This window comes from Coregonus lavaretus (genome assembly GCF_964263955.1).
Source record: "Coregonus lavaretus genome assembly, chromosome: 30".
Taxonomy (NCBI): Eukaryota; Metazoa; Chordata; class Actinopteri; order Salmoniformes; family Salmonidae; genus Coregonus; species Coregonus lavaretus.
This window is the reverse complement of record NC_140017.1, coordinates 30,151,302-30,166,036: the sequence shown is the minus strand read 5'-3', so window position 1 is coordinate 30,166,036 and position 14,735 is coordinate 30,151,302. Positions and strand designations below refer to the sequence as shown.

General features: G+C 46.6%; 1 protein-coding gene across 1 annotated transcript in view; it reads left to right on the top strand.

Moving 5' to 3' along the window:
- LOC311106197 (kinase suppressor of Ras 1-like) overlaps positions 1–14,735 on the top strand; it is a gene marked incomplete at its 5' end in the record, with an annotated part of 56,530 nt that overhangs the window by 26,077 nt on the left and 15,718 nt on the right. Inside the window, 3 exons of the mRNA XM_084148509.1 lie at positions 5,097–5,237; positions 6,100–6,166; positions 11,246–11,319. Of these exons, the coding sequence (XP_084004635.1) occupies positions 5,097–5,237; positions 6,100–6,166; positions 11,246–11,319 (282 nt within the window). The remainder of the gene's footprint in view (positions 1–5,096; positions 5,238–6,099; positions 6,167–11,245; positions 11,320–14,735) is intronic.

Below are 14,735 nucleotides of genomic sequence, written 5' to 3'. Positions count from 1 at the left end.
AACTCAGGGATGGGCAACTGGCCCCCCCTTTTGAAGGCCACCGGGTTAATCTCTCTCCCCCCCACTGCGGCCCCTCATGATAAATTCAGATTGTTTTGTGGTCCCAACCCCCATCAAAGTTGCCCATCCCTGCTCTAACTGATCTCTCTAGTCCTTCTGTGACCCCAGCCCAGCATCTCCCATAATCTCATTTTTGACATAAACAAGTTCCACCGTCTGTGGCTGCAGGGTTTCCATGGCGCTCGGTTGTCATGGCAGTGGCACAGGCCGACGCCCCCATGAGAAAGGCTGCTCTGTGTTCCTCTGAGGTTGTATGTAATGAAGACTATTTGCTGTTTTCTGTTCTGAGGGGAGAACTGTTAAATACCCAGTCAGTCAAGGATGAACTGAAGCTGGCCCCTCCATCTCCACCTTCTCTGTTTAGGAAGTAGGAGTGCATATCAATATTCTACAGAGGCTTTTTCTCCTCGTTTCCTCTCCTTCATCAACATTCTACATTCTTGAGAGTTTTTAACACTGAGGTGCTTCTGAGACAAAGTTGTCCTTTTTTAGACCTGACTGTACAAAACATTAAGAACACCTTCCTAATATTGAGTTGCATTTGAACATAGCTGAATGAAATAGAAAGGATATTTTCTCCAAACGATTTGAGGGAAACGTACATGCAGCTATTCTGTGTTGAGCAGTTAACAAAGAAACAGGTACTCATATATGCTTAATTAGAGTTATTTATGTACATTTTGTTGTGATACAAACGTTGGGCTATATGTTTAGATTTTTAATACATTCTAAGTCTTCGACTCTAATGATGATTTGAAACAAGTCGCATGAAAGGCATGAGCTCTGCTTAGTTTTTTGCGTAGGCTGTACACACTACATCAGTCACTCATTCACAATTTGACAAGCACTTGATAATGCCTAGAATTTCACGGCGGCATCCCCTTTGTGTGGCCGTAATGCCCCCTAAAAAAATCAATGCCTTTTGCGGCCAGTGGCCATTGTGCCCTTGGGCTGAATATAATAATTATAATTCCCTTCTCCAGGCTGCATGCTCCAAAGCACCTCTCACTCAAATGGCTCTCCGTCACGTGATTGGGTCTTTCTCACAGGCTACAAGTGAAGACAGACACATCAGGGATGCAACTGCGTGCGTCCTTATCCAATTCCGAGGCGCATATCGAAGATATTGGAAGAAGTGTCCACATTTACTTTTCGTCAGCCAACGAGATGAGTAGGCCTAACGAACTGCAAAAGCACTAGCCTATGTCAATCTACTATCCCCCATAGTACAAAAGTTGACCTATTCTGTGAGAGAAAGAAATATTCCAAACATAGTCTGGGACAGTTGTGGGATGGGATAAATCCCAAATTAATACAACTAGCATCAAAAAAAACTTTTGGAAGCAATGAGGCTGACACAACAGATCAGAATGTTTAGCTTAAAATGTTGATAAACTATTAGTCTATTTCTTAACATTATAAGCGCAGCAATGCACACATGGCAGTAGGCTATAAGCGCAAATGTTCCAGTAGCGGGAAAACACCATTCTCAAAAGTGACCGCAAATGCAATTATGTAAGTAATGCTTTTATTATAAAAGTGAATTTTTATGGTGAACATTTTCTTCCCCAAACTTGAAACTCATGTGCTACGTATGTATGACAGTTAGGCTCTAAACCTGTTGTAAAGGCCTGTATACAGTGGGGGAAAAAAGTATTTAGTCAGCCACCAATTGTGCAAGTTCTCCCACGTAAAAAGATGAGAGAGGCCTGTAATTTTCATCATAGGTACACGTCAACTATGACAGACAAATTGAGAAGAAAAAAAATCCAGAAAATCACATTGTAGGATTTTTAATGAATTTATTTGCAAATTATGGTGGAAAATAAGTATTTGGTCACCGACAAACAAGCACGATTTCTGGCTCTCACAGACCTGTAACTTCTTCTTTAAGAGGCTCCTCTGTCCTCCACTCGTTACCTGTATTAATGGCACCTGTTTGAGCTTGTTATCAGTATAAAAGACACCTGTCCACAACCTCAAACAGTCACACTCCAAACTCCACTATGGCCAAGACCAAAGAGCTGTCAAAGGACACCAGAAACAAAATTGTAGACCTGCACCAGGCTGGGAAGACTGAATCTGCAATAGGTAAGCAGCTTGGTTTGAAGAAATCAACTGTGGGAGCAATTATTAGGAAATGGAAGACATACAAGACCACTGATAATCTCCCTCGATCTGGGGCTCCACGCAAGATCTCACCCCGTGGGGTCAAAATGATCACAAGAACGGTGAGCAAAAATCCCAGAACCACACGGGGGGACCTAGTGAATGACCTGCAGAGAGCTGGGACCAAAGTAACAAAGCCTACCATCAGTAACACACTACGCCGCCAGGGACTCAAATCCTGCAGTGCCAGACGTGTCCCCCTGCTTAAGCCAGTACATGTCCAGGCCCGTCTGAAGTTTGCTAGAGTGCATTTGGATGATCCAGAAGAGGATTGGGAGAATGTCATATGGTCAGATGAAACCAAAATAGAACTTTTTGGTAAAAACTCAACTCGTCGTGTTTGGAGGACAAAGAATGCTGAGTTGCATCCAAAGAACACCATACCTACTGTGAAGCATGGGGGTGGAAACATCATGCTTTGGGGCTGTTTTTCTGCAAAGGGACCAGGACGACTGATCCGTGTAAAGGAAAGAATGAATGGGGCCATGTATCGTGAGATTTTGAGTGAAAACCTCCTTCCATCAGCAAGGGCATTGAAGATGAAACGTGGCTGGGTCTTTCAGCATGACAATGATCCCAAACACACCGCCCGGGCAACGAAGGAGTGGCTTCGTAAGAAGCATTTCAAGGTCCTGGAGTGGCCTAGCCAGTCTCCAGATCTCAACCCCATAGAAAATCTTTGGAGGGAGTTGAAAGTCCGTGTTGCCCAGCGACAGCCCCAAAACATCACTGCTCTAGAGGAGATCTGCATGGAGGAATGGGCCAAAATACCAGCAACAGTGTGTGAAAACCTTGTGAAGACTTACAGAAAACGTTTGACCTGTGTCATTGCCAACAAAGGGTATATAACAAAGTATTGAGAAACTTTTGTTATTGACCAAATACTTATTTTCCACCATAATTTGCAAATACATTCATTAAAAATCCTACAATGTGATTTTCTGGAAAAAAAATTCTCATTTTGTCTGTCATAGTTGACGTGTACCTATGATGAAAATTACAGGCCTCTCTCATCTTTTTAAGTGGGAGAACTTGCACAATTGGTGGCTGACTAAATACTTTTTTTCCCCACTGTAGGTCTGTGGGCTAGGCTACATGAGGTGTGTGACTATGATGTGAAAAAGTCGCAAAAAAAAGGCATGCGTTTCTTTCCTTACTGCACACAAGCTGGGCATCATGATAAGTGATAATATATCGTTCACAAGTGACAGGCTAATATTGTCACCCATCAGACTATTCTTGATTTAATCTTGTCTTTACATATACTAAATCATATATGTGTGAAATTAGTTTTGATTTAGAATGGACAATTATCATGCACCTGTCGGAATAGGGGCAGGGGGAAAAAAATACATGTCATCTATGCACTTAAATAGCGAATGGAGGATGCTTAAATAGCGAATGGAGGATGCTTTTCCCATGGTTAATTTTCATGCCAGCATGTAGGCTATACTCCTGTGTAAAGAGAAGAAATGTGCTTAATATTAGGAAGTAGGAGAAATAAATATAGTAGGCCTAGCCTATAGAAGCTGATGGGATACTCCTATTTTTAATAGAGGCCATCACTCTGTTTCTAAGCAATTGCTAGCCTTGGGAAATGTTGCACAACATGAGCTCATGGGCTCTCATTAAGTGTTTGATTAGATTTTCGAGTCATTTGCATTGATGTCAGAGTGATTAGAGGGACAATAGTGCTGAGTACCAGGCAGTTAGCAAGTTTGGTAGGCTACTGATGACCATCAGCATCATCAGAGCTTGGAGAAGCCTAATTACCGTGACCGTCACGTGGAATTTGACTGCCTTCATGACTCGTGACCGCCGGTGTGGCGGTAATACGGTCACCGTAACAGCCCTACGCCTGGCACCTACTACCATACCCCGTTCAAAGGCACTTCAATCTTTTGTCTTGCCCATTCACCCTCTGAATGGCACACATACACAATCCATGTCTCAATTGTATCAAGGCTTAAAAATCCTTCTTAACCTGTCTCCTCCCCATCATCTACACTGATTGAAGTGAATTTATCAAGTGATATCAATAAGGGATCATAGCTTTCACCTGGATTCACCTGGTCAGTCTGTCATGGAAAGAGCAGGTGTTCTTAAGTTTTGTACACTCAGTGTATATCTTTCTCTGTCCTCTCTCTCTCTCTCTTTCTTCTCTCTCTTTCTCTCTCTCTCTGTCTCTCTCTCTCTCTCTCTCTCTCTCTCTCTCTCTCTCTCTCTCTCTCTCTCTCTCTCTCTCTCTCTCTCTCTCTCTCTCTCTCTCTCTCTCTCTCTCTCTCTCTCTCTCTCTCTCTCTCTCTCTCTCTCTCTTCTCTCTCTCTCTCTCTCTCTCTCTCTCTCTTCTCTCTCTCTCTCTCTCTCTCTCTCTCTCTCTCTCTCTCTCTCTCTCTCTCTCTCTCTCTCCTCTCTCACTTCACTGCGGCCCACTCTAACCCTTAGTTGACAGGGGGATTTCCTCAGCCTGAGCTCTAGTCTCACTTCTCACCGGCATTTTGCATAGAACACCAGACCTCATGCTGAAAATAACAAGAAAGAAACACCATGCAGTTTGTTCTCAAACATCAGTGGGTTTCACACCTGCAGTTGTCAGTTAGTTGTCAGTCTCCTTTGTTAAAATGAAATGAAACTCCCACACACTGTGCTGGCAAAGGATCAACTGTTTATTGTGCTGCAAGTTTAATTTTCCACTCATTTTGTTCTACTTGGTTATAATAACAATCAGGATAATGCTTTTACTTAGCATCGTCTGTATTTCAGTTATTTTCGGAACTTTCTTAATAAAATTTTCCCCAACAATATTTTTGGAGATCAGACCAAGCGGTGTCTAATCAAGCTTGTGTTTGTGTTGTCGCCCCCTCCAGGTGAAGCTGACTAAGTACATCTGTAAGCAGCTGCAGTGTAAGCAGAGAGTGCCTGAGAGACAGAGGACCCAGGCTCTGGCCAGCTACCCTCGACTGGGAGACTGGCTCTGCACCATCAACCTCAGACCTGAACTCATACAGGTACTATTTGGTCACACAGTGTGTGTGTGTGTGTGTGTGTGTGTGTGTGTGTGTGTGTGTGTGTGTGTGTGTGTGTGTGTGTGAAGAAAGGGAAAGCAACTGAGAGACTATGTAATGGGATCCCTGTACATTCCCCTCTGAATGGTTCAAGTTCCTAGGTTAGTTTGGTTAGTTTGCATCTGACCTAGAGAGGGCAATCAGATTCCATGGACTGGATGATGGTGATGGTGACATGGCATAACAGTTTGTTATTCAAGAGAAGACATTCCTGCACATTGCTTACTATAATTTCAGGACAGGTGTGGTTTCCCATCAATATCCAATGAAAATGTCCACAATAGGAGCAGCTTGTGAGCCGTTTAACTTTAAACATGATTAAAGAACATGGTTAACTCCAATAAATAACATGGTTAACTCCTCCAATGCAGAACATGGTTATCTCTTCTGATACAGAACATGGTTATCTCTTCTGATACAGAACATGGTTATCTCTTCTGATACAGAACATGGTTAACTCCTCCAATGCATTGAAAGCATCCTTAGTGAACCAGCAGTACCGTCTCCCTTTATCTGTGTCAGTTTGGATTTGGGTCTTTGTTTTTTTTGGACGGTAACGTGCTTATGATAGGGCATATTTCATAGCAATTAAGGCCTTTGCTGGAAGCTGAAAGCAGGCTTTTGTAGTTCCGCTCTGTATCCACCCTTCCAGTTGGCAGTAGCAGATTCACAGGGAGAGTTTCTGCCACTATTTTGTCAGGACTAGTACAGACACAAAAACATTTACTCTGGTTTTTATAGAAACTGTTTGTTCTGCCAATGGAAAATGAGCGATCTCTTTTTACCGTCAATTTATTCTCTCCAGGACCTGCATTTAGGACTGTCGTTGTACGCTTTGGGTTCTGAGAACTATCCACCCCCAAACCCTATTGGTCTGTAGTCAACTATTCACGTGATCCTCTCCAATCCATGCTCCTGCTCCTATCCCTGGCCTCTAGCCATACCCCCCTCACTATACCCAGGGCTATGTTTAGGTGTTATGTGTTTTTACTTTGTACCAAAATGGCAGAATATGTATGTACGTATACTGCACACCCAGCAGATTTGTACCAGATGATGTTATTCAGGAGTTGGCAACTGTCAAAGAGGATACTGTTTTGTTATATACGTGTCCTGGCCCCACGTGTTGTCACTAATCTGTGTCTATCACAGACCAGTCTAACCTGCTCCTCTCTACCAAGCCCTCTTTGCAAATACAGCCTACTGGGCAAAAACTGGTTGAATTAGCATTGTTTCCACGTCATTTCAACAAAAACATTTAATGTGATGACGTTGGGAATTTCAAATTTTTTTCACCCAACTTTTAACCTAAATCCAATGACATGGTGATATTTTTTTTTTGATTTCACATTGAATTCATGGTAGTTGGCAACTCAACCAAATGTAAATCAACACTAGACGTCGAAATGACGTCTGTGCCCAGTGGGAGGCCATTTAAATGTGTAAGATCAGCCAAGAGGGGAGAAGGAGGAGTGTTATGTGTGTGTGTGAGAAAATTAGGGCGGGAGAGCGAGAGATAGATTTATTATGTAAGTCTTCAAATTAAGACTGCAATATGAGAGATTCTGCAGAGTCCTACAGAAAGCCTAAGATTAAGATTAAGATTACGATTAAGATTAAGGCACAGAAAGAAAGAGTGAGCTCCGGGAAAGAGATAGAAGGAAAGAGATAGAATTAAAGACATAGTGTGTTATAGAGTTAGTGGATAGGTTGTAGTGTTTTCAGGGCCCCACACCAGCTAAAGAACATTCCCCTCTCTCTCGCTGACGATGAACACTCACCCAATCTGGCTCTGCCTGGCTCTGGCTCTGCATGGAGAGCCCAGAATGTGCACAGTCAGCTGCTCCCCCCTCTGTCCCTGCCTGCAACGCTATTTATACACACAGTCCTGCCTACCCACATACCACACATATGCACACTCACACGAATGGGTGTAAGCACTCTCTCACACACAGACAAGTAACACTGGACAGTGTAGGATCGCTGCTACAGACTACGACACAGGAATTTACGTCAATCCAGGAGATAGTAGTGTCATCCAGGAGATAGTAGTGTCAAACCAGGAGATAGTAGTGTCAAACCAGGAGATAGTAGTGTCAATCCAGGAGATAGTAGTGTCAATCCAGGAGATAGTAGTGTCAAGCCAGGAGATAGTAGTGTCAATCCAGGAGATAGTAGTGTCAATCCAGGTGATAGTAGTGTCAAACCAGGAGATAGTAGTGTCAAACCAGGAGATAGTAGTGTCAATCGCACATGACTGTAAGTCGCTTTGGATAAAAGCGTCTGCTAAATGGCATATTATTATTATTATTATTATTATTAGATAGTAGTGTCAAACCAGGAGATAGTCGTGTCAAACCAGGAGATAGTAGTGTCAAACCAGGAGATAGTAGTGTCAAACCAGGAGATAGTAGTGTCAATCCAGGAGATAGTAGTGTCAAACCAGGAGATAGTAGTGTCAAACCAGGAGATAGTAGTGTCAAACCAGGAGATAGTATTGTCAAACCAGGAGATAGTAGGGTCAAACCAGGAGATAATAGGGTCAATCCAGGAGATAGTAGTGTCAATCCAGGAGATAGTAGTGTCAATCCAGGCGATAGTAGTGTCAAACCAGGAGATAGTAGTGTCAAACCAGGAGATAGTAGTGTCAATCGCACATGACTGTAAGTCGCTTTGGATAAAAGCGTCTGCTAAATGGCATATTATTATTATTATTATTATTATTATTAGATAGTAGTGTCAAACCAGGAGATAGTCGTGTCAAACCAGGAGATAGTAGTGTCAAACCAGGAGATAGTAGTGTCAAACCAGGAGATAGTAGTGTCAATCCAGGAGATAGTAGTGTCAAACCAGGAGATAGTAGTGTCAAACCAGGAGATAGTAGTGTCAAACCAGGAGATAGTATTGTCAAACCAGGAGATAGTAGGGTCAAACCAGGAGATAATAGGGTCAAACCAGTGAAGAGCAGCACATGTGGTGCTGTGTCCGGGACACTGAGGTAGGCTAACGCTGTGTCTAATTGAAAATAACATTATTCTCCACTCACAGCGAGAAGCAGGTGCATGTTTTTTTATTTTATTTTATTTCACCTTTATTTAACCAGGTAGGCTAGTTGAGAACAGGTTCTCATTTACAACTGCGACCTGGCCAAGATAAAGCAAAGTAGTGCAATAAAAACAACAGAGAGTTACATATGGGGTAAAAAACATAAAGTCAGAAATACAACAGAAAGTATATATACAGTGTGTGCAAATGTAGCAAGTTATGGAGGTAAGGCAATAAATAGGCTATAGTGCAGAATAATTACAATAGTATTAACACTGGAATGCTAGATGTGCAAGAGATTATGTGCAAATAGAGATACTGGGGTGCAAAAGAGCAAAATAAATAACAATATAGGGATGAGGTAGTTGGGTGGGCTAATTTCAGATGGGCTGTGTACAGGTGCAGTGATCGGTAAGGTGCTCTGACAACTGATGCCTAAAGTTACTGAGGGAGATAAGAGTCTCCAGCTTCAGAGATTTTTGCAATTCGTTCCAGTCATTGGCAGCAGAGAACTGGAAGGAATGGCGGCCAAAGGAGGTGTTGGCTCTGGGAATGACCAGTGAGATATACCTGCTGGAGCGCAGACTACGGGTGGGTGCTGCTATGGTGACCAATGAGCTAAGATAAGGCGGGGATTTGCCTAGCAGTGATTTATAGATGGCCTGGAGCCAGTGGGTTTGACGACGAACATGTAGTGAGGACCAGCCAACAAGAGCGTACAGGTCACAGTGGTGGGTAGTGTATGGGGCTTTGGAGACAAAACGGATGGCACTGTGATAGACTACATCCAATTTGCTGAGTAGAGTGTTGGAGGCTATTTTGTAAATGACATCGCCGAAGTCAAGGATCGGTAGGATAGTCAGTTTTACGAGGGCATGTTTGGCAGCATGAGTGAAGGAGGCTTTGTTGCGAAATAGGAAGCCGATTCTAGATTTAACTTTGGATTGGAGATGTTAAGTTGTAATGGATTGCAATGGATTGACGTCATTGTTTTGTCAACATTGTTTTGTTGAGTCCATTAATACAAATGTGCATTCTTGCAGAACAAGAATGTTTGGACTTTTCCTGTAAATCTGGTGACCTGTTTTAATTGAATAGGTTAGACTACTCCATTCTCTACTTTAGCTTCTGTGTGGACCATGCTACCACAGCTCATAGGACAGGATTGTCAATTCACTCCATAAAGTCTTTCCATCCCTATGAAAGTGTCCTGGCAACAATGGCCATTCATTTAGCCAGGGCTCCTATCCATTCACTATATGACTCACAGTGCAGGAATGTATTGACCCATGCCTCATCACATTAAAAGTGGCACCAGTCGGCTGACAGTCTCTGTTGTTGGGTACATTTGGGATCCGATGTGCTAAAAGAGCTAGCCTGGTCCTGATATCTGTTTGTGTTGTCTTGCCAAGTCCTGGCAGTAACAATGACCATAGGAGTTAGGAAGACAGCACAAACAGATCTCAGACAAGGCTATAAAAGATCCCAGATAATGAACGCTCTTCTCCCAACCCTCAGCCGTTGTAAACCCTGGGAGATATGAGCAAGAGGGAGGCTTTGGGCCCCGGCCTGGCACTGCCACTGTTTACACAGGAAGAGGTGAGGAATGGCCCTCAGGGCAGAGCTCAGATCAGACGTGCCTGTCTACCACATTTGCATGACTGGACAGTTTAGGAAAATGTATGAAGAGGCAGTGATAACCAGGGGGAAAGAGTTGTGTTTAGTTAGCATAGCTTCACTTTTCGTTCCTATCAACCCATCTAAAATTTGCCATCTATAAATATGTATTTTTTAATTTGTTCTAAATATTTACTAATGTACTTGTATATAGCTACTTCAAGACTTGGGACTTGCTTGTGTACAACTTCAACTAATGGGAGATGTCAATATGTGTTAAGGATGATTTGGTGTCAGCATGGGACCAGACTGAATCAACACATGTATGAAGAACCAGGGGTTAGTTAGTGTAATCTCAGGTCAGCTACAGTAACAGGCTCTCCCCAAGGAAGAGAGGAAGGAGGTCGGTCACAGCAGAAAAAGTACAAAGGACCTCAACAAATCCTCTGTTTCCTGTACCCTTTTGGAAGATATATCCCCCTCCCTCCCTCCCTCCCTCCCTCTCTCTTCCATCCTCCCTTCTCACTATCCTCGGTTCTCTAGCCAGCCTTTGTCTTATCTGGAGCGTCCAGGACGATGATCTGTGGAAAAATGCTGGTGTTCAGAGGAAGTGGAGGCAGTCTTCTGAGATTGGGTGGCAAAGCACTGATTAGTTATGGGTCTCTCCTCGTCCTCATGGTCCTGTCTGGAGGAAGGACTTCCTGAGCCATCAGAGACTGAGAGAGATATATGAATCAACCCCATAAAGTAGTCTCTATGCTTGTTAGACTTGAGGTCACTGGCTGCACAGACTGCCCATCTGTTGGGATTCTCTACTACTACTGTTTATAGCAGTCTCCTATTCTACTGCGGCTGCTTTGTGGGGTTACTAGGGACGCTGTGTTTGGTGGGTTGCTGTTGTGTTGGGCTACTCTGTAGGGCTTCCCTGTGACATTGTTGTGTATGTATGCCCATGGCAGCATGGAGATGTTCTCTTATGCCCAATGCTTCTCTGGCCATGGGAGGAAAGGGGGGGGGGGGGGAAGAGAGGTCAGGTGAGATCAACTGAGTTTGCCACCACCAGTTGCTGATGCACCGCTTTGGCATGCCAGAAGCAGGAAAACAGACAGGCTGGCTATCTGGCGAAGCCTGCTTGGAAAGAAAAGAGAGAGAGACAGAGAAGGAGGGAGGGAAGGGAGGGCAGGGACTGAGGGAGGGAGGGAGGGAGGGAGCGAGATAAAAAAAAACAGGGAGTGTGAGCGACTGCGCTGAAGAGAGGAGTTGAGTTCTCACAGTGTTTTTGACAGCAGTTTGGAGCGCTAGGGATATCACTGGGACATTAGAGAAGAGGCTACAACACAACAGGGTCCGTAAGGAGCACATGGTACGTACTATAGGAAAGCTTTAGAACGATCTACTGAAGGAAAGCCTTTTGTACAGCAACATGGCTGTTTTTACCAGGTGTTTCCTTGTTTCCTGTTAGCCAGAGGTTTCTTACTAGAGAGTGACTTGTTTCCGCAGTGTTGATAGAGCTTTAGCTCTGTGTACGCTAAGTAAGTTATTAGCTGATAATACTGTGTTAGTACGCAAGACATGGGATTTAGTAGTACAGAGAAGATGAATGTTGTTTAGTCTGGCCTCTTTTAATGTGGGGATTTAAGAGGTGGTTGTTTAGTTTAGTTTGTTGATGTTAACAGGTTTTAGTATGCTCCTGTCTGTGTGTATTTGTGCGTGTTTGCGTTTGTGTTTGTGTGTGTGTGTCTGTGTGTGTGTCTGTGTATGTGTCTGTGTGTTCATGTGTGTCCCTTGCTAAGTTTTTTTTATTTTTTTTATAGTATTCAATTTCACTCCAGATACAAACTTATACATACAAACAACAACTTACAGACACAAACATTGACAACATCTCCTCTGCCCAGACCAACATGCTCACACCCCCATCCCTAGTACCTGCATTATTGTTTGCCACTTGGCCTTAAATGGTATCAATTTGCTTTTCTCTGTCCCCCATGCTATTTCAATAATAAATCCATTGATTTTCCCCTTGTGCTAATGATGGGTGGATTGATTGATTTCCAACTTTTTAGTTTACATTTTTTAAAGATGAGTGATGAGAAGAGAATCGTCCAGCCCATTGGGTATCTCACTACACATCCATATGTTTCTATATGTATTCCTGTAAGAGTTGGTGTGAGGTGTGACCCAGGTGCAGTGCAGGATAGACAGTAGGCAGTAGGCAAGGATGGTGAAACAAGGATCTTTACTGGTGGTCCAAAAGCCAGGATACAAAACAACGGACTATTCACGAAAACAAATGAGGAGCACATTGGTCTCCAAAAAACAGGCTGACAGCAAACAATATGAAATACTAACTCTGACTGGAAAAACACAATGACACAGGGAGAACACTTCTCGAGGACCTGTAACGCCGTCACGTGAATGCTGTATCAGCCCTGGGTCCAGAATGTCCCTCCTGGCCACCCCGGACCGCTCCTCCGGCCCATAACCCTCCCAGTTCACCAGAAATAGGAGACCCCTCCCCAACCGCCGGCAGTCCAGGATCCGGTCCACCGTAAAAGCCGGCTGCCCTCCGACGAGGCGCAGCGGGGGAACAGGACGAGGAGGGGGAGCCAGGGGACAGGTGGCGATGGGCTAGAGGAGGGACACATGAAATGTGGGATGCACCTGCATGGTGGGGGGAAGTTGCAGGCGGTAGGTCACTGGGTTGACTCGCCGTACCCCTCTGAATGGCCCGACGGGATCGCCGCCTCTTCCTCTTGCTCGGGGAATAGGGGCGCTTGGGGATAGGCAGGGGTCGTAGCAGCCCTGCCGCGGGCTGACGTGAGCTCTTCGTGCGTGCACACACCGGGCAAGCAGACACGAAGGCGTGCGTATCCCACTCAGCAGATGGCCACCAGAGCCTCCTACGCAGGGACCCCAATGTCCTGGCAACCCCCGGATGGCTGGTGAGGTCGGACGCGTGCGCCCACTGAAGCAGTCGCAAGCGCACAGCCTTGGGTACGTACATCCTCCCCGAAGGGCCTCCGCCCGGATCGGGCTCTCGCCGTAGCGCTGCTCTGACCAGCCTATCAATTCCCCACAAAACTGGGGCAGCCATCAGGGCGTTGGGGACAATGGGGTCGTCCCTCATGGCCAGCTTCTCCGGTCGGGACAAGGAAAGCGATCGCCCTTGTGTGTGCATGGCGCCCGGCAGGAGATCGATAGCGCAGTAATAAGGCCTGTGAGGAGGTAGGCCCTTGGCATGCCTCCTACTAAACACCTCCCCCAGATCCCAATACTCCCGGGGAACGCCTACAAGGTCTGGGCCGGTGACGGAATGCAGGACCTGGGGAAGAGGTGAGGACTGGTAGGTGGTCTGGGACGGGGGTTTGGGCTGATGAGTGGTCGGTGGCAACCGGAACCGGACGGGGCGGAGCCTCCCTCCAGGATGAGCCACCCCATGGACCAGTCTATCCGGGTGTTGTGGGCGACCAGCCAGGGGTGCCCGAGGATGAGGGGACACTCCGGAGAGTCCACAATGAAAAACGGGATATATTCCCATAGCCCCCCCCACCACCCGGACACGCACGGGGACAGTGCATCGGGTGATGCAGCCCAACCCCAACGGCGGCCGTCCAGGCCCATGACCGGAACCGGCTCGGAGAGAGAGTAACGGAACGCTCTACCCTTGGGCCAGCCCCGCGTCCATCAAGTTTCCCGCGGCCCCAGAATCCACCAGTGCATGCGCCCTACGCGCAGCGTGGGCCCACTGAACCCTGACGGGGAGGAAAGTCCGGGAGTCTCTGGAGTTGGGGTTTTGGTTCGCTAGCACCCCTCCCAATCCTAGCGAACCCTCCCGTTTCCCCGGCTTCTCCGGGCATGAGTCGCAGTAGTGACCTACGTGGCTGCAGTACCGGCAACGTCCCTGGGGCAGACGCCTCTGCCTCTCCATCCTGGACAAGCGCGCAGCCCCCAGCTGCATAGCCTCCTCCTGAGGTGTCTCCTCCCTGAATCGGTGGAAAGCCTCCGGGCTGATAGGGAGCCGCGGAGGCGAGCCTTGCGTCATGCCTCTCTCGTACGCCCTCTCACGATGCCGATTGTCCACCCGCACCGAGAGGTCGAAGAAAGCCATCCATTCGCTCAGGCAGCTCCCTGAAGGAGAGTTCGTCCTTCATCCCCTCTGATTGCCCCTGCGCCTACAGGACGACCAGGGCGGCCCCCTCCCATCCTGCCTCTCGAGCCCGGGTCCAGAACTCCACGGAGTAGTCCGCCACCGAACGCTCACCCTGCCCACAAGCCGTGAGCCGCCTCCCGGCCTCGTGCACTGACACCACTCGAGAGGTATCGAACACCTTGCGTAGCTCCCGGGTGAACTGGTAGTAGTCGGAGCACGCTGGAGTTTGGCTCACCCACTCCGAGGTAGCCCAGGAAAGGGCCCGACCCTTCAACAGAGTGATAATGTAGGCCACCCGGTTCTGCTCTGTCAGGAAGGAGGAGGGTTGTAGGTTGAACATCAGGGAACACTGGGTGAGGAATTCCCTGCAGCCCTCTGGACGTCCGTCGTACCTCTCCGGAGGTGGTAGGTGGGGTTCCCGCGATGTCGCAGGCGAGACTGGGACGGCGCGGCCTCTGCTCCGCCGGCTGCCGGGGCTGGTCAGGTGTCCACCTGGCTCTGCACGGCGATCGTCAGCTGGTGGAGATTCTCGATGATCTGCTGCAGGCTGCGGTCATGCTGATCCAACAAGGCTCCCTGCACTGCCAATGCGCTATGATACTGTGCTGCCTTCGCTGGGTCCATAT